The following is an 18,543-nucleotide window of genomic DNA, read 5'->3' as shown; positions in this document are numbered from 1 at the left end:
TGGGTGCCATATGGACATCGTCTCCACCGCAGGGTGTTTTTTTTCCTGTTAAAAGTATGCTTCATTCTTGGCTCTTGTCCCAGCCCAGCTGCATAGCTGGAATTCCAGAGCTGCTTGCAGGCTCCAGAGGAGGGAGGGGGCTCCCTGGCTCGCTTTCTACAAGATGCAATTTTACAAGAAGATTGGAAGTCGAGAGCAGCCTGACTAATTAATGCCAGCACACCAAAGGCTTCCCTTCACTGTTCCCTTTGTTAACAGCATGCTGAGAGCATGTCTGCGTCGTTAAATGATTGTTCACGGATCACATAATGAAGATTAATGCATTTTCCTGGGTACCTGGGCTTAAAACTGGCATTTTCAACACATCTCATGCCAAGATATTGTTTTGAAACGTGTATTGATGAGGCCGAAGAGAGATGAATGTATAGTGACTGTCAGTAGTAACGTATCCGCAGTCAAACTCACAAAATTTATGCAATGTTATGTTATATTTAGGTCTAAATTGCCTTTGAATTGGGATTAATGTCTCTGAAACTACGCAAAGCAGAAGCTGTGCAAATTTTCCTGCCCCAGAAGCAGTAATTCATCCCCTCGAGCTGCTAGCCCAGCCTGCAGGCAGTGTACCAGGCAGCATCTCCGCGGCTCCCGGCTGGCGTTTGGCCTGAGCTAACCCTGCCAGCACCATCGCGCAGCGCGAGAGCTTCGCAGGGTGCTGCCTGTCCCAGAGTCACTTGATGGAGGACAGTCATTTCCTTTCACTCACGCCCTGCGTGAGCTCCACTGCTGCTTTGTAAAAGCCTGGCTCTTTCTCTGGGTTCGGCAGGTCAGAGACAAAAGCCGCTGGGACTCCTCAGTGCAAGATGTCCATCAACGACAAAGCGAAGGACAGCGTATGCCGCTTGTGTCCTGTGGGCGCAGGAAGCCCAGCTCTAGGGGAGCTGGCACATAGGTCCTGTTTGAGCAAATTATTCCCTTGAATGGAGCAGAGGATCTTGTTATCAGGACAGCAGTTGGTTGAGTGCTTTCTCGAGAGCTGCTGCAGTGATGGTTCTCTGTTTGCTTTGCTCCTGTTCTGTTTTGGGGTCTAGGCTGGGACTTGGGGCGATAGTTGTCATATTAGCGCCGGTGAGATGATGGAATGCCAGGGAGACGGGGCAGGCATAATGCGTCTGCTGAGCCAAGATGATGTCATGAGCCTGGCATCTAACGAGGGATTTAGTGTTTTGTGCCATGCAAGTGAAAATGAATAAATGTAGAGCATTTATCCAGGCAGAAAGTAAATACAGAGATTAGACTTATTGTTACTGAGGCAGCAGCAAAAGCTGACAGTGTCCCTGGAGCCAGGGCTGCTCATCCGGAAAGAAACGAGCAGGAAGAGAGAGGAGCCTGTCCTAAAGCCAGTCTCCTTTTAGCCACAGGCATGTGGTAGGGATTTGCATTTTAATTATTTTTCTGTAGTCTTTTAAGCTCCCTTTCCAAAGCACCTACCTCTGCTCAGTTGTATTATGGTCTGCAATATGTTTTGGGCCCCAAGAATACACCCAGAGCACTGCCAGACTCCACGCATGGCGGAGGGCAACCACTCAAGGATTAAGTTGGTGGAAGGTAAAGTCTAGCCATTGACCTTTACTTTTCCTTTCCTTTGTAGTGGAAAAGCTTTTTTTGCCCAGGCTTCTGGCCTGAGGCTGTTCTCAGTTCAGATTTTTTAAGCTCACTTCTTTCCTGTGTAGAAAAAAAAAATACCACTGCTGAACTGGATGCTGCTGCCGCAGCTCAGGTGACAGGCTAAGCTTTGGGTTTTATCACCCGCTCAACTCTCCTGAGAAAATGTAGCCTGAATTCTCTGATTCATGCCTTTATTTCCCCCTCTCCTTTTTACATCACAGTGGTGTCACTTTTCAGCCTGGTTTCAGCAAGTTGTGTCTGTGCTTTGACATCCTGCAGCAGATCACCCAAACGAGCGACCGCCCCAGCTTCATTTCAGCGTGGCGTTTTTTTGGGTGATGTGATTCTTCCTTCAGTCCACTTAGCTACAGCACAGATCTCGCTAGTGGTTGAGCTCTACAGGTTTTAAAATAAACTCCTCTCCAGCAGGTTTAGGATTGTCTTTTTTTTTTTTTTTTCTTTTTTTAACAATGGGTGTCAGCTTTGTTTTAGGCTTACCCTGGTGGCAAATCTTACTAGCACCAGATGTTAAAAGACAGAGGGTTGCTGTTGTTTTTCTTGGCACGATGTATTCCCACTGCACCCTGTTTAATAGTATCTGAACAGTAATCTGGTGATTAGGAGAGATAGTGAAAGAAAGCTTTACGCAGATGATCTCTTTTCATCTCTTCAGCTGACTCTTCAAGGCGCTGCATTAAAGGATCGGTTTGATAAGGAATTCATTGCTCCTGAGGGCAATTATCATTTTTGCTCCCTATGTTTCTCAAATGGGAAGGAGTAGCAATGTAAGCTCCTTTATCCTTCAGTGCAACTTTGAAGACGGTATCCAACTACACCTCCCTGGGAGCTGTGTGTTCTGGAACAGACTTGACACAGGAGCTGTTAAATTATAGGGCTGGAGCAAACGGCATCTTAAATTTGGATCCTGTGGAAAATCCCAGAAAAGCAATAAGCACTCGCAGTACTTATCTCTACCTAGATATTTCCAGCATGCTCACAGTCATGGTTTCTGTCTGACTTTACATCCCTTCATCCACTCAGGTGGTTTTCAGGGTCACTGTCGTTAGCAGCACTGAGATACCCAGGCTTTCCCCTGCCTAGCCAAGGCTGGATGCCTGCAGGTAAACACCCTGGTGCCCACTTTCCCTCTGGGAGATGAGAAGCCAAGCTGCTGTTTGTGCAAGAACACGCCTCTCCGTGAAAAAAACTGGCTGGCGTGTCCCAGGTAGCAATTCCTGCTCTGGTGTGTGGATGATAAAATAGCGCTGCCTCGGTTGGGGTTGGCCTCTCGACGGAGAGCTGCCTGTGTTGGAAATGCCTTGTGCTGTCACTGCTACGCTACTGCCGATCTAATAACTTTTTCTTTTGTCTGTCTCTTTCCCCATCTTCCTTGTTTTTGTGTTGTACGTCTCTACACCCCGTAGTACAAATCTGTGTTTAGGTCCTACTCCCAGGACTTTGTGCCTCACAACCAAGTCTCCATACCTCCTTTCCTCTCTTCTACCTCCTCCTCCTGCTCCACCCCACCTTTTCCGCCCGTCCATCCATCTCAGAGCTCTGACCTAGCGGTGCCCGCCGCAGCCAGCCAGTCACCCAGCACTGTGGATGTGCCAAACTCCTCTTCTCAGGAGAGCAGCTTTAACGGGAATGCTCCTGTCTGCCTTCCTTCTGAAACCTCTTTCACTGATTCTCTCCAGACGCCTTCGGTGAGACTATCCAAAGAGATAATGCGCCTTAACGCAAGGCTGGGTTTGTTTGTTTTTTAAAAGAAAATGTCTCTTTTATTAATACATGCTAAATGTGATCTAGTCCAGTTTTCAGATGTGTATGTGAATTGCAGAGAGGTAATTTCATATAAAAATGGTGTCTAAAAAAAATGAACCACCTCAGCAGGTTTGAGAAAATGTTAACACGTATGGAGGAAACATAAAATGTCAAATGCTGGTGAAGGGGAGAGGAGAAGTTGCTGCAGCTTCCTGCAATTGTAATACAAAGCTGAGGAAGGTAAAGGAGTGTTTTTTGAGGTTGGTTGTTTCTAAACACAGGCTCCTAACAGTGGTTCACATCCTGCGGTTGCTGCCGTGGCAGGATTTGGTGAGTGCTGCCCAGCTCCCTCCTAGGTCACAGGGGAGCCCCAGGAGCGGTGGCTGCAGCCCACCTCTGTCTCTCCTGTGCACAGACCAGTTGCTCTCTCCAGGCTCTGGTTCCTTCCAGTTACCAGCACGCTGCCTTGGTGACAGTGACATTGGTGCAAAGCACCACGTGTTGGTGAAGGCAGACTGACGCTGTTCCCACGCTGATAAAGCACTACTAGCTGGAGGTCTCAGATCAGTTTTGCAGATCACTGAGCAGGTTTGTCCATTACAGTTACTGTTTTAAACAGCTTCTTTTCAAGGCAGTTCCTCTTTTGTTTGCTGCAAAGCCTGGAGTTGATGAGATGAGAGCTGTCAGCACAGTGCATGCTCGTGCTGCCTCTTCACAAAGTTTGGAAGAGGGACATTTCGCAGAGTAAATCACCAGGTTTTCACACTTTGGACCTGACCTTGCTGTTGCATCTTCTTTGTGCTGGGTCCTTGTTACAGCCCAGAAGCCCTCAAGATTGGTTTAGCCTGGCGTGATGGCTCTAGTCTGTGCTTGTAGCATAGTTTGGGAGATACACTTGGTACCCTCTGGGCTTCAGGGCTGGTCTGCATTTAGCAGCAGGACTGTAGCGCAGGTAGGACGGGCACTTGTGTCTCAAGTTCTGAATGCTCAGCTTCCATAACCTTGAAATCCAGACGTGCGTATTGCCCCTTTGGAATCTCACACGGAGTCCGTGGCAGCTCTTGCAGAGCAGCGCCTGCTGCTGTCCTGCTGCAGCTCAGGGCCTTCGGGATAGTCCTCAAGAACCAGAAAATAATTACCCCCGGGAAGGTACAGCCTCAGTGGCCAGTGTTGACCGCTGAGCTGGAAGAAGGGCTCCCAGTTAGGTGACAGCAGCCACCAAGAGCACTTCTCCTCCCAGCCCGTGGGCACGTTCTCTCACTGACAGTAAGTGCTGGCGGGAGGCACCATCATGTATTTCCTTTCATCCTGTCTCCCTTAGAGTGAAAACGCCAGTGAGGAGGCTGGTGAGGGTGAATACGTCAATCTGTATTCCTCTGGCCAGAGCAACGGGGAACTCCCTCGCTCTGAAGGAGTAAGTAACCTGGAGAGGGCTGGACACGGGAAGGGGCTGCCTGGTGCATGCTGAGTTCACGCCGGGGCTGACACGCTGGGCACCGGCCTCTTCTGCACCCCGGGGAGCTCCCGTCCCTGTCCTGCTGCCCCGGTTTCCTTGCTGGAGGTCCCTCTGCGTGCCCACTCCTGGCTTGCGGGCTCGGTGGCCTCCCGGTCCGGGTGGAGAGCAGGCGATGCTTTCGGGGTCGCGGTGAGCCCCGGCAGGAGGTAGGGATGGCTTTTCCTGCTGCGCTGTTTCGTTTGCGCTTCGCTGTCTGTCTGGAGCTGCTTGCGTGAAGTTTCCTTCCAGAAGCTGCACCCTGACCAGCACTGTCCTGGGGCCATGTCTATTCTTGTAACCGCTTTGGCTTCCCCGTTTTAATACCAAAAGCTTTGTGCTCTGTTGTTTTTTTTTTTTCTTCTTCACCATTTGGATACAAAGTAAGTGATTGATTTAGCATTGTAATCACACGCTGTTTCTTCCTTTCCTCAAGCCTCATATCTTAGATATTTCCTCGAGGAGACAGGGCGTTTTCCATCGCAGGGAGGGACCGGCTTCCTGCTGGGTCACAGGAAACAGCAGCAGAGGTCTGTGGCAGTCCTTTTGCCTGCCCTCATCTTGGAAGACACATCTCCTACAGGATGTCTCCGAGACCTTTATCCGTGCTGGTGTTAAATACGCCAAGAGATAGTGCTCCCATCACTTCCCTTCAAGAGACGCATCTAGGCAGGCCCATCCTTTTGGGCAGCTATGAGCTGGTTCTCAACTCGGAAGCAAAGGGCTTTACAGATACAGTCTGGAAAAATCCTGCAGGCAGCAAGAAACCTAAGCTCACCAGTGTTTTCCAAGCGGAGTGGAGTGTGTAGGTGATTTCAGTCCAGTCTGTTCAGTAGGCTGAATTTCCAAGCTTCAGTCTGCATGACGTTAAATAATTCTGAACTCCAACACTGTTAGATTATTATTCCCATTTGCCATTCGTGGCTATTTCTCTCCTTAATAAATAGCTAATTTAAGATGCTGTATCTTTGCTTTGAGCTCTCTACCTGCTGTTCCATGCTGTGGGTTCAGGTGATTCTGGTTTTTTGCCTTAGCCTCACTTCCACAGGCATGAATGGTGAAGTGGAAACGTTGCATCATTGCGTAAGCTCTTCTGATGGGAGAGAAGGGAGGTAGGAACGGCAGTGTGCATCCACCCCCCAGGAGAGGCTGGTCTTTTGGGGGCTGTTATCAGGAGGGGAACTGAAACTGGAGAGCTTAGAGCTGGCTGTGACCATTTTGATTAAAGCAGAAGGCAAGTGTACGTCACTAGTAAGGGCTGGAGAAAAAAAAAAAAAAAAGAAGTTGTGAGAGGGTTAAAATCCAAGACAACAGCTGAGTTATGTTGTAACTTTCAGCATCATTTCACAATGTTAAAAGCAAACAGTACTAATTACACTAGTCTCCAGAGATGGTCACAAATTTCCTGTCTAATTAACTTTGTGTTTTCCTGGCATTTGGCATTAACTTGCATCAATCTTTAACCGCTCTGTAGGAATTTACGGTAAAGGGCCACTTAGAGGCAGTCAGACTGTAAATGCGAGGCTAGCTGTGCCGTGGGGCTCCATGTAAGAATGAAAAACTTCTTTCTCTTTGCAGGAATCTCCCTCTGTCAAAGACTCCAAAGACTCCACTTCGAACAGCAGTGCCGTGGGGAAGGAAGGCAAAGATGGTGCTGAAAGGTGAGCCTTGCCTTCCCTGCTGCTCCGCTTCCCAGCCTCGAAGGGTCCACAGCATCCCGTTAGCCCCATCCTCTGCCAGACCCTCCTTGGGGCTGCCTGTTCTGCCCTCAGCCTTCTCAATGTTCTCTAAACTTTAAGCCCACTGATTTTTGTACAGCTGGTGAGCTCTGGATCCTGCTGACCCCGGCGGCTCCTGGCCCGCGGTTGTTACTTAACTGGGGGAGCCCGCAGGGGTTAGTGCAGCCTGTTTCAGCCATCCTAAGTCTGTCTGATGGGCAGTGCTGTCATTGACCCTGGCTGATCCCTCCTGCTTCCAGGGAAAAAAAGTCTGTATCATTGCTGGGAAATAGTCTTCCAGAGGGGAATTTCTTCCTGGCCCTGCTAGCGAGAGGCTGGCTGAGGCCCTGAAGCGGGAGGCGTTATATCCCTGCTAATGCTCTTAGCCATCGTTTGTCTATGGAAATGAAGAGGTGCGGGCTGGAACAGATGGGCTTCAGGAGGAGTGGAGTGAGTGCTTCCCTGCTGCCTGAGATTGCTCTGCAATTGCATTTCTAAAGCAAAAATAGAGAAAGGCATTGTTTGGTGTGCGACAGTCAGCTTCCCTCCCCCATTTTCCTGCAGTTGGTTTGAGGGGTTTAATCCCTCCAGTAAAGGAGACAATGCAAGAGTGCTCTGCAAAGCTCACTGTCCGCTGAAAGTACGGACTGGTGCACAGGATTTTGGCTTGTGCCTGGGGAAAGCTATGAAGAACATGTGTGCTTTTTTTTTTTTTTTTTAGGAATACAAGTACAGAGAGCATGTGTCCAGGCACAAAAGTACCAGCCTTTGAGGGTAGGAATACTGGAGCTGTAGATCTAGTTGAAGATGTCCCTGCTCACTGCAGGGGGTTTGGACTAGATGACCTTTAAAGGTCTCCCCCAGTCCAAACTGTTCTGTTTCTATCTACACCAATAAAGTAGTCAGAGCTTTCTGCTCTATCTCCTTGCAAAAAGAGAGCCTGTCATCTTGCCTTGTAGCAGCACAATGGGTCATGAGCTGACTGAGATATATACATGTAGAGTATGCTCAGTCTCTGTACGTTTGAGGTAGGGCTTAGATTTGTGTGCACTGAAAATTTCATGGATTAAGGAGACATGGAAGCGTGTACTTCTGCAGGGCACAGTAAAATCTCATCTGCCAGAAATGCAGGCAGACAAGCGTTCAGGTCATAAGGGTTCATCTTTCTCTTTTTTTAAGAGATACACAAAGCAACAGCATTAGAGCTAGACATTTGGGATTGTTTGCAAAAGATTTGCCTCCAGACTGTCTGTGTACTTACTGTCATTTACTGGAGGTTTGTACACTGAGAGCTTGGATGGACCCAGCATCTCTTCTCGTGGATGGGCAATGACGCTGATGGGTATTTGCCTTTTTTTTTTTTTTTACAGGCAGCAGCAGTCACCAGATGCTTTGGAATCGTCACAGTTGGAGGAAGAGGTGGATGAGCTATCCCTTATCGACCACAGTGAAATTATGGCCAGGTTAACACTGAAGCAAGAGGTAGGGTTTGCTGTCATACTCCTTGGTTTATGTTGTATTGAAATCTGATTCCTTGCGTGCACAAGCAAGGCATCAGGTTTTATTTGAAAGGAAAAACTAGGTTGCAGCAGAAGTGGTGTGCAGCTTTATGTGTGCAGGCTGTTGTGAACGTATGAGATGCTGATACAGGCAGGGAGCACCAGCAGTGAACGAACAAAATGTGACATGTCTCTCCAAAAACCAGCACATCTTGTCCCCTTTTCCCAATCTGCTCCTTCCTACCTCTTCAGCCTGCTACAGTCTGAAGTAAAGCACCTGAGAGCCTGAGCACAGTAAATCCAGGTGTGGGTTTGTGGTGTTGGCCTTTCAGTCTGAAGGCAGATTTAGCAGATTTCCTGAGCAGTACTTTTACTGATGCGGAAGAGCAGCCAAAGGAACTGTTTCTCTGAGAAATGGCTTTTTTTCTAGCCTTGGGTGCTCTCCCAGACAGCTTTGCTCACTGTGCTCTTGAACCAAGCTGTCTTTGACATGCAGCTTGAGGGAATATGCAGGCTTTTGAAGCGTTCAGACTGTCAGGGGGCTCCTCTGAAAAACAGAGAGAATGTATCATTTACTGGCACTTTAGGAGTGTTCTTTGGTCAGCTGAGATGCGCAGGAGACAGAAGCTCTTACTCATTCTTTAAGTAATATTTCATGAGTTTTGCCAGAGGGTCACCTGAAAAATTCACATCTTAGACATAGCCACTCCGTGGCTGTGATGCGCAGCTTTTTCAATGTTTTACATATTGAAATAACAAAGGGGAAGCCAGACATGACTCCAGTCTCCTCTGCAGGAATACTTCCTTTAAAAAACAATTAAAAATCAGTGATTTCTGAACATTTGGGACTAGCAGATCTGTGTCAACCATTCACTTCTTTTTTCTTTATTTTCTTTACGGTTGACATATTTGAAGCGGTATAGAACTGCCACTGCGAGCCGTTTCCTGCAGCGTGGGAACCGCTGGCTGAGTGATAGATTGGTTTTGCATATTTTTAGTTGTGAATTGCAGTAGCTAGAAGAAAGATGTTTTCAGAGAATGGTAAGGCAGGGGTCAAGCAGTTAGCAGGGCTGTTTTCTGCTCCTGGTTACTGGATCGCTTCAGGTGACCTCCAGCCAAATAGTTCCAGATTAAGGAATTAACTCGCTAGGTTTTGATGTTCCAGGAACATGCGAGTTGAATGCATGACCTCTCACCCCACAGCCGCTGTGGGACGTGATCCCGCACTTTGAGACAGTTCGCACAGTGTTACTGCTCTGTTAATGGTCTTTTGGGAGCATTTGGGAATCTGGGACATTTCTGTTCGTTCTTCTGTGGGGAGAAGGTTCAGTTTTCACTGAGCTTCACAGCCTGGCCTTAAGGAGTCAGAGACGCCAAGTGCAGATCAGCCCAGGTCCTCATCTGGGACACCAAATGGTTTATTCACATTCCAGGATGAGCCCAGCACTGAAGACCGTGTCCCAGCTTGCGCTGCGAGCAATGCCAGGAACACTGTGTACTCTGCCAGCTGAGCTTGAACCCCAGAGCTGGTGAACCAGGCCAAAGGGAGCTTGGGCCGTGCCTAACGTGCTGCTGTTCTCATTGCAGGGAGATGATGGGCCAGATGTTCGTGGTGGATCTGGAGACATTTTGTTAGTGCATGCAACAGAGACCGACAGGAAAGGTACAGTGGGTGCGCCGAAACAGGGCTGAGGAGCGCAGCCTGGCGTAGCTTTTTGCTGCTTGTCTTCTGCATCTCTGTCATGTGTGCCGTCGCGATGCGACTGCAGGCAGCTGGGCCAGGGTGGAGGGGGCTGCATTCGTGATCCCCCGAGTTGTGGGGGGGTTGTGCTTATCTTTGGTGAAATGGAGGTAAGCTGGATAAGCACCTGTTTGTTCCGTTTAGCAGCAGGGACGGTATTAACTCCTCGTGGCCCTTGCGCAGATCTGGAAGGCAAAGTGCATCGGTGGTGTTGGTGACAGTGCTGTGTTGTGTCTCCATACCCGCCTCCTGCAAGCACAGGTGTGACTGATCCTGTTTTCAGAGGTGCTCCCTGCCGTTTGAACTTCTGGGACGTGGTAACATAGGAGTTGCTGGAGTGGCTGTTGCATCAAAGTAGGAGAGCAGGGACGTTGATTTGGGTCTAACACAGTACCTGTGGGCATCAGGCAAGCTGTCCAGGTGCTGGTCTGCTGACACCCCTTATTTTCCACTCACCGTGTCACTTCCCAGTCCCGCTCTGTACCGCTTGCATGCTGGTAGCCACCCAGAGCAGTTCAGAGAGAGAATCCACAGTACAAGAAAGGAGATGTCAGGGAGGAGAAAAGGGCGTTAGCAACCCTTAACTATAGATTTGTTAAAACCCCGCTTTATCTCTTCAGAACCAATCACCAGCTACATGAAGCAGCTCCTTTCCAAGACCTGTGGCAAAGACAGCCTTTCCAATGTGTCCAGAGACTGATTTTGAATCTGCCAAACACATTTGTGCTGATGGCCTTAACCAGAATTGATCTCCTTATCTCCCGGGATGCCAGGCAAAATGCACTAACCCGCTGAACCACTCAGCACTCATCCTTTAGAGGTTTGATAGTCAAAGGGGAAATACCTTTCATGTGCATTTTTAAATGGCAGGGTTTTTACTGTAGCATAAGGTGTTTGCAATTACTTACCAACACCATTCAGCCAGCAAGAAAATCCTTCCCATGACACCTGTGTTTCCCTGTTTATGCTGGGTATCGAATCCAGGCAGAAAGGACCAAAGTTAGGAACGTACTAGAGAGAAGATTGGTTGATTTTTAAAGATTTTTAAAAAACAGTCTAAATGAGATGGTGGAAATACCCTTATAAAAATACTGAAAGCAGAATAGAGAAGCTCTGATTTACTCCTGCTGTTCTCCGGAACAAGCATCACATTGGAAGAACTTCCCTGCTGTTCCTGTTGAAAGACAGCTACTTGGTAAAAGGGATGTGTGCGAGACCTCCAGTTCAGGAATGGGGAGCGCTGGGGGTGCTGCGAGCAGTGAGGTGAAAGCCGTGGAGAACCTTTCAAGACTGGGAAAAACTAGAGCAGGATTTTAAATGCAGAGTGGTGCGGACGGGGAGAGCGTCTGGGTGGAGGGAGCTCTGCTCAGTACGTTTCTCAGAATAGTCCCAGAGCTCAGCCTCGCAGGCTCTGCCAAGGCGAGGAGCTGAATGGAGCAGGGAGGAATTCATGCTATGCTAACCCACTGTTTGGGTGACTGAGAGGGTTAATGAATTAAGCTTACAATGAGAAGAATTCAGGGCTTGTAAATCAATCAGCCAAACGGCACAGAGGGGTATAGTTAAGAGGCTTTTCTTTAAAGATGAATTTCTTGGCAGCTTCGAGTGCCAGAGCAGACCAGCTGTATTACCTCACGTTGCCTTTTGGGCAGATGGGAACCCAGAATAAACGCAACCCCACGCCCTGCTGCATGATGCTTCTTGTCCATTTGAGTTTTCTAAAAGAGCTAAATGGAATAAGGGCTAAAGTGAGACCTGTGGTCTTTAGACATAAAATCCGTGGCCAGTTCGGTGCTCACAGCCACACGCGCTTGCTGGGAGTGCAGGATTACAGCTGGACGAGGCTGGGACTCACGCCTGACATGACCACCCAGCCTCCAGCTTTAGAGCTCATGTCTGATTGTCTTTAACCGAAAGGCAGCAGCGCTCTCTGATTTAAGAGCAGGAGGAAGCGGTGTCCCCGTGAGGCTCCTGCTAAGAGAAACACTGCAGGTAGAGCGGCACAGCTGGCACACCGTGCCCTGCGCTTTCCCACCCTTCACGTGCAGCAGATGGATGTTACAGCGCACGGGTGTGGGGTGATCCCTGTCCTGGCTGAAGCAGGCTTTGCATGTACAGCCTAGCCTGGGCAGGCATGGCAGGAGCTTTGTCTCTGCGTTACCGAGGCTCCGTCAGCGGTTGCAGTGCACGGGGCAGCGGCAGCATGCCATCCTACTGCACGTGCTGCCTGCGGTGCTGTGTGGTTTTACACCGGGGCTAGTAAGTTTCCTTTTCACCGCTGCTGTCCACACTGACTGTGAGTGTACTGCAGTCTTGACCTGAAATCTGCTTTCCCATTTGCAGTTCCTGCTTTTTCAAATTGCTTCACCCATGAGGATGGCCAAAGCCTTTTGCAGTTCTGGGCCCTGCAGCACCCACTGCTGCAGATTGCTAAACAAAAGCTGTCTGCGTGCACCGCATCAGCCGCTGTGTTGTGGCAGGGTCATGGTCATGGTAGCGTCATTTTTTGCAGTGCAATTTACTCTTCTTTTGGCTGAAAATAATCTTATATTTATGCTGTCCTGGAGCAGATTTCCTGGAACACAGCAAGGGCAGAGGGTCTGCAGCACTGTTATGCCAAATCGTGCGTTCGGTCAGGAGGGAAGGGTTACCGTGCCTTTCTGCAGGGCTGAGTGCTGCCTGAGCAGGAAAGACAGAGAACAGGACCCACCTCTCACCGTCAGATCTTTTTTAAAGTATCTCCAAGGTCTAAAACACATTTTTCTTTGACCCATTCCTGAAGGTTCCTGCCCCACAAAGGGGTGTTTTTCAGTGACCCCTTTGGTGGTCGCATAAGGGAAGCAGCGAGCCTGAGTGCTGGCCGTGGGGGCCAGGCCCTGGGGATGGGGCAGTTTCACTGTTGTGCCGTAGGGTCCATCTGCTGGTAAGAAACAACAGCACAGCATCTCTGCAAAGTCCGTTCGTGTCACAAATGCCTCCGCGTCCTCTTCCTGTAAAGCTGGATTCAACCTTACAAGAAGCTTCCTTTTTCTCAAAGCAGGGTTGACTGAAGCTTTCTTGTCTTTCTCTGTAGACCTGGTGCTGTACTGTGAAGCCTTTCTGACTACGTACAGGACATTTATCACCCCTGAAGAGCTCATCAAGAAGCTGCAGTACAGATATCCTTCACATGAGTGGCAGTTCACCCCCACCGGGAATCAGAGCCGAGCTGTCATCCTGGAGGGAGCTGGGGGCAAGTTGTTTGGTCAAGAGCCTCCTGACAACGTGGTCAGTGATGTGCTTGCCCTGGGGGGGGTCCCAAGCAGGACTTCCTTCACCTCTGCACCCTGCAAATGGGAAATGCTGCTGGGCAGGAGCAGGCAGTACTGGACATGAGGGCCCTGGCAGGGGAGGAAAGCAGTTCAGATTTTCTAGATATCACTGGGGAATTAGTCATTTTTTTAGGATTTTTGTAGAATGGGGCTCAGGCCGCCTGCTGGAGTGGCCGTGGGGATTGCCTGCTGGGCAAGAGATGACTAAATGGGCAAGACCTGCTCTCCCTTATTACAAGCAATGCAGCACAGAAGGTGATGTCCTTGTACCCTCCCCGTTCTGAACTGAGCTTCTAACTGCCAAGGAGGCGAGGGCCCCTGTGTGGCCGGGTGAGCGGTAGCATTTCTGGCAGAGCACGGAGAAGGCTTCTTGCTGAGCACCCTGCCTGCCGTTCCTTCCCCTTGGCTCTGTTCCCGGGCTCCCTTCGCCGTCAGCTGAGCGGGTCAATGTCTGGGTTCAGGCAGTGCAAGGACCTCGTGAGCCTTGGTCCTGTGCACGCACATCAGCGGGAACCTGACGTCACCCTGTCGTGTGTCGCAGCTCGTCACTGCCATCTGCAGCCACCGCTCCTGCTGGGATCAGCACGGACGAGGACACCGCAGATCTCGCTGCAGAGCGGTTGTCAGTGAAGTATTCCTGCAGGCCCTCGTCAATACCTGACTTACTGATAACCGTCCTCTTTTCCCTTTGGCCACCTGGCAGAAGCTTTTTTCAGCCTGTGCCGCCTCCCCTGCCGCCGTTCTCCTTGCAGCAAGTTGAGCAGTGAGGAAGGTAGAGGTGACATCTGAGGTCTGTTGAGACCAGATGTCACAGGCCAGCGGGGAGACCACAGTAGAAGAGTGCTGCTCATTAAATTCCACCTTAGAACAGTTTCAGGGTCCACCTGCTCTTCTAGCATCAATAAGTGCCTCCTCACATCCCTGCTGCCCGGTGGCAGCTTAATACCGTGTTAATTAGAGCTGTATCGATGTCCCTTATCTCCTGGAAACCAAACACCAGTTTTTCAGCCAGGACAGAACAGTGCGCTGTTCTCGTGTTCCTCAAGGCAGCTGATAGTTGCACTGATGCTGGTCTTAAGTTGATTCTTTAATTTGCAACCAACATATGAGAAGTTTTGCCACTTCCCAGATACGTTTAAGAAGCGAGTCAGCAAGAACACCTTCTTCGTGCTGGTGAGAGTGGTGGATGAGCTGTGGTGAGTTGCCTTCTTCCTTTTGGGGTGGGAGGTGTGGGGTCAGTAACAATACAGGAGTCTGGCAGGTAGGAAGATGCGTTGTTTAATCCTCATCCATGGTGACAGCTGAAATCCCCTTCCCTGACCCCTGTGAGACACCTGTAGTGCTGGACCCTCTTGTTGGGAGAGCAGGTTCTCAGTGTGTCCTAACTGGGTCAGCGATTTTAAAATAACCAGTAAAGGGGGAATCTCTGGGAAAGGGAGAGCTGGGAAGAGGAGGAATTTCGGTCGCTCTGCTCTGCTTGCAGGGAAGAGTGACAAGACTGAGTGCAGATCCAAACTCTGTAGCTCAGAGTTGTAGCTCTGATACCTTCCCTGGGTTTTCCATCTTTCTCTCAGCTTAGTGGAGTTGACAGAGGAAATTCTCAAGCTGCTGATGGACCTGGTCTTCCGACTGGTCTGCAACGGGGAGCTGAGCCTCGCCAGAGTGTTACGCAAGAATATCCTCGATAAAGTGGATCAGAAGAAAATGCTGAGCTACGCCAATTCCATCAAACCTCTTGCAGCCCGTGGGGTGGCAGCCAGGTGAGGAAAGATCCATGTAACTGTCTCGGTCCTTTGAGACAGCACATCCCTTTCTTGTGGACACAACAGTTTTCTCAGTCCAAACTGTAAGAAAGGAAAGAGAAGAGGTCACATTTTCTTAGCCTTTATACTTTGTCCTTGTTTCCTACAGGCCAGGGACCCTGCACGATTTCCACAGTCATGAAATAGCTGAGCAGCTGACCCTCCTGGATGCCGAACTCTTCTATAAAATTGAGGTACAGAGATGGGGATGGGGTAAGGGCAGAGGGAGGGGTTTGAACATGTAACCTCAGCGATCTCTGGTATTCCCTGCCAGCTCTCCCAGCTCACCTGTTGGGTTGTAGGAGGCAGCTGAGCTTGTGTCAGCAAACAGTAGTGAACGCAGACTGTGGCTGGGGATCTGGAAGCAGAAATCCCATTTTCATGTGTGGTATTTTCCCACCCCTCTCCTCTTCTTCCTCGGCAGATACCAGAAGTTTTGCTTTGGGCGAAGGAGCAAAATGAAGAGAAGAGCCCCAACCTGACACAGTTCACAGAGCACTTTAATAACATGTCCTACTGGTAAGGAGCAACTGTGGCACTGAACTGTGCACAGGTTCCCTCGTTACAAGCGGGATAATGTGTATTTTTTGGCCAGAAAGCAGATACAGGGCACTCTTCAAAGACCCCAGAACACAAGAGAAAGAAACTCAGGAGGGTTGTGGAGGGCACTGTAGCCTGGAGGGGTTATTGTCAGTACCATTGAGCCCTTCAGACAAACATTTCCCTTGCAAATAAATGCACTCTGTGACGGTTATTGTGGTCATCCTTGGAGCTATTCTTTGTTGTGAATTGGAGTGCTCCATTTAAGTTGGAAGCATCATGAACTTTTCAGTATTGTTGACCCACCCTTATTAGTTACCAGTTTTGTAAATGAAACAACAAGAAAACTAAGATCTGCTTAAGTGGGTTTATCTTTCTGGGGTTTTTTTCTGTCTGTTCTTCCAGGGTCCGTTCAATAATTATGCTTCAAGAGAAAGCCCAAGACCGAGAGAGGCTGCTCCTTAAATTCATAAAGATTATGAAGGTACCAGCTTGATTCTTGCTGGCAGTCACACACACTGCTCCTAAAGGAGCAGGGGACGGGGGCCTCCTGGTTGCCAGAGCTGTTTGATGCTAGAAAGCTTTTCAGATCTCTAGAGTAACTGGTGTATTCTCCCTCTTCACAGCACTTACGAAAGCTGAATAATTTTAATTCCTATCTGGCCATTCTTTCTGCACTGGATTCTGCACCCATCCGAAGGCTGGAGTGGCAGAAACAAACCTCAGAGGTGAGGAGCGGTGAGAACTCTCATGTTTAGGGGGAAAAGCTAACTGTGGTCACGGTATGAAACAGCCGGGTGGTTCTAACAGCTCAGCAACGTCCTGGGGTGGAGGGTGGCAGAGATCTGCTCTCTAGTGGGTATAAAGCCACAGTGCTGGAAGCGTGCAGCGTGGCTGGGCATCCTGACAGCTGCAGGAGTGCCAGCACAGTCACTGGTGAGAACAGCCGCCTCCTCCTCCTCCCTGCAGGGAGGACTGAAGGCTTGGTGAGGCTGAAGGCAGCGAGGGTCTATGTACACACACTCAGGCTGAGTAAATCAGGATGGCATCAGCTCCCTGGCCTGCGTGGTGGCTCTCTGGGGAGAGGTTACAAAGAAAAGGGGTTTGCAGTGGTGCCACCGTGGGCTTTGTGTTCTGCCAGGGCCTGGCTGAGTACTGCACGCTGATCGACAGCTCCTCGTCCTTCCGCGCCTACCGAGCAGCTCTGGCCGATGTGGAGCCTCCCTGCATACCTTACCTGTGAGTTGGTGGTTTCTTTCCTCTGCTGTTACTTCTGCACATTCAGATGGTTCCTTCAAGAATTTCTCAGCAGCTTCTGCTCAGCTCAGCGCTTGCCTTTTGCCCTACGTCTGGAACAAGACAGCGATGTGCCACCTCAGCCCGTGTGCCTTCCCTGCAGCAGTTTGTCCTGTAGCATAGGAAGGCAGGGTGGCAGCTGTCTTTCTGTAACGAGGGCTTTTGTGAATTGACTATGGCAAAGGAAGGATCAAGTGCCTGGATCTTCAGTTGATGCTTTTTCGCTATATTTTCCTTGGGGTCTGTGTGCAGAAAGACAAATTTTCCCATGAGGTGCAGTGCATCCCACAGCTTCAAGCTGCTGCTTGCTCCTCTGCGACAGCTTTGGTTGTGCTGGCTGCAGGAGCTGGTAGATGAGGAGTCTGCTGCCAGCAGGGACATTTCCTTCTAGTTTAAAGTTGCAATGCTGATGGTGGCATTGGATTGCGTCTGGCTGGCTCTGGGCTGGCCATCCTGCCCCTGTGTGACTAACCTCTGTCCTTGTTTGCCTGCTCCCTGGCCTGCTGCCCCTTTCTCTCTTTCAGAGGCCTGATTCTGCAGGACCTGACCTTCGTTCATCTGGGAAACCCAGATTACATCGACAACAAAGTGAACTTCTCCAAGCGCTGGCAGCAGTTTAACATCCTGGACAGCATGAGGTGCTTCCAGCAAGTGTAAGTGCGGCACAGGGGGGTCAGAGCCGGCTTCGATGCACTGCAGCGGGGATTGATGGGGGGGGTCATGGCTGGGGCACAGGAGCATCTGTGGGAGGGGAACAGAGTCCGAAGTCAAAGCCCTGTGATGGAGATGTAAGGAGACCTGGAAACAACAGGGCTCTGGTCGCAGGCTCCTTCCCTCTCTAGGCATTTTTCTATGTTAGTTCTGAGATCCAGTGCAGTAAAGTTTTCCTGCTGCTCTCTTTCACACAACAGTTTCTCCTCCGGGTTTTGCTGTTGCTGGTCCATGGGTTCACTAGGTCTTGTAGAGTTTCCTCAATGCTATCTTGCAGCAGAGGCACCAGATCTAACTGCTGAATTTCAGTGTGACAGGGTGTCTTTTTTCCCAGTTCAGCAAGGGTCATGATGTTTTTTCCCCTTTTTGGAGTCGCACCACTGTCGTGAGCATTGGGCACAGACCAGAGTGGTGGATGTCCTTAGAGCAGGGTAGCTCAAAGGTGGGAGAGGTCCCCAGGTAGCCTCGTGTTTAACGACAGCCCTCCTCTGCGGTTTTCCAGACATTACGACATCAAAAGAAATGACGACATCGTGTCATTCTTCAACGATTTCAGCGACCACCTGGCTGAGGAGGCCTTGTGGGAACTGTCCCTCAAAATCAAACCTCGGAACATTACGAGGCGGAAAACAGACCGAGAAGAGAAAACCTAGGAGAAGGGGTGGTGCGAGCGAGGAGAATTGCTCCGCAGACGCGCCGAGGGCAGCTATGAGACTGGAGTTCCATGTTTGTACCTGTTACTGGATGACGCACCCTCCCTCCCAGCTGGCAGCGATCCCTGGGTGTGTGAACGTCGGGCTCTTGCAGCAGGCGAAAAGCGACCGCGCGCGTCAGCCGCGAAGGGCAGAGATCAGCCGGTGCTCGCTGCACTCACCCTCCTCCTCCTCCTCCCGTCCCTCTGTGCCATGAATCAGCTTTAAACCTGGGGAGAGAGCTTTGTGGAGGGAGGGTCCCATGCCAGGGCGTTACTGGCTTTGTGGGCGCTGGGTCAGGGGGAAACGCCG

General features: G+C 50.1%; 1 protein-coding gene across 1 annotated transcript in view; it reads left to right on the top strand.

The window, feature by feature from the left end:
• Positions 1-18,403, top strand: part of RAPGEF1 (Rap guanine nucleotide exchange factor (GEF) 1) — an 82,165-nt gene extending 63,762 nt beyond the window's left edge. The window contains exons 11-23 of the mRNA XM_010074966.1: positions 6,500-6,582; positions 8,010-8,121; positions 9,726-9,801; positions 12,953-13,037; positions 14,294-14,386; positions 14,765-14,950; positions 15,102-15,186; positions 15,417-15,511; positions 15,938-16,016; positions 16,159-16,260; positions 16,674-16,771; positions 17,353-17,481; positions 18,042-18,403. Of these exons, the coding sequence (XP_010073268.1) occupies positions 6,500-6,582; positions 8,010-8,121; positions 9,726-9,801; positions 12,953-13,037; positions 14,294-14,386; positions 14,765-14,950; positions 15,102-15,186; positions 15,417-15,511; positions 15,938-16,016; positions 16,159-16,260; positions 16,674-16,771; positions 17,353-17,481; positions 18,042-18,192 (1,374 nt within the window). The 3' untranslated portion in view covers positions 18,193-18,403. The remainder of the gene's footprint in view (positions 1-6,499; positions 6,583-8,009; positions 8,122-9,725; positions 9,802-12,952; positions 13,038-14,293; positions 14,387-14,764; positions 14,951-15,101; positions 15,187-15,416; positions 15,512-15,937; positions 16,017-16,158; positions 16,261-16,673; positions 16,772-17,352; positions 17,482-18,041) is intronic.
• Positions 18,404-18,543: the final 140 nt, after the last annotated feature.

The sequence above is a fragment of the Pterocles gutturalis genome, unplaced genomic scaffold, assembly GCF_000699245.1.
Source record: "Pterocles gutturalis isolate BGI_N339 unplaced genomic scaffold, ASM69924v1 scaffold1227, whole genome shotgun sequence".
NCBI classification, from domain to species: Eukaryota; Metazoa; Chordata; class Aves; order Pterocliformes; family Pteroclidae; genus Pterocles; species Pterocles gutturalis.
This window is presented reverse-complemented; position numbering and strand designations above follow the sequence as displayed.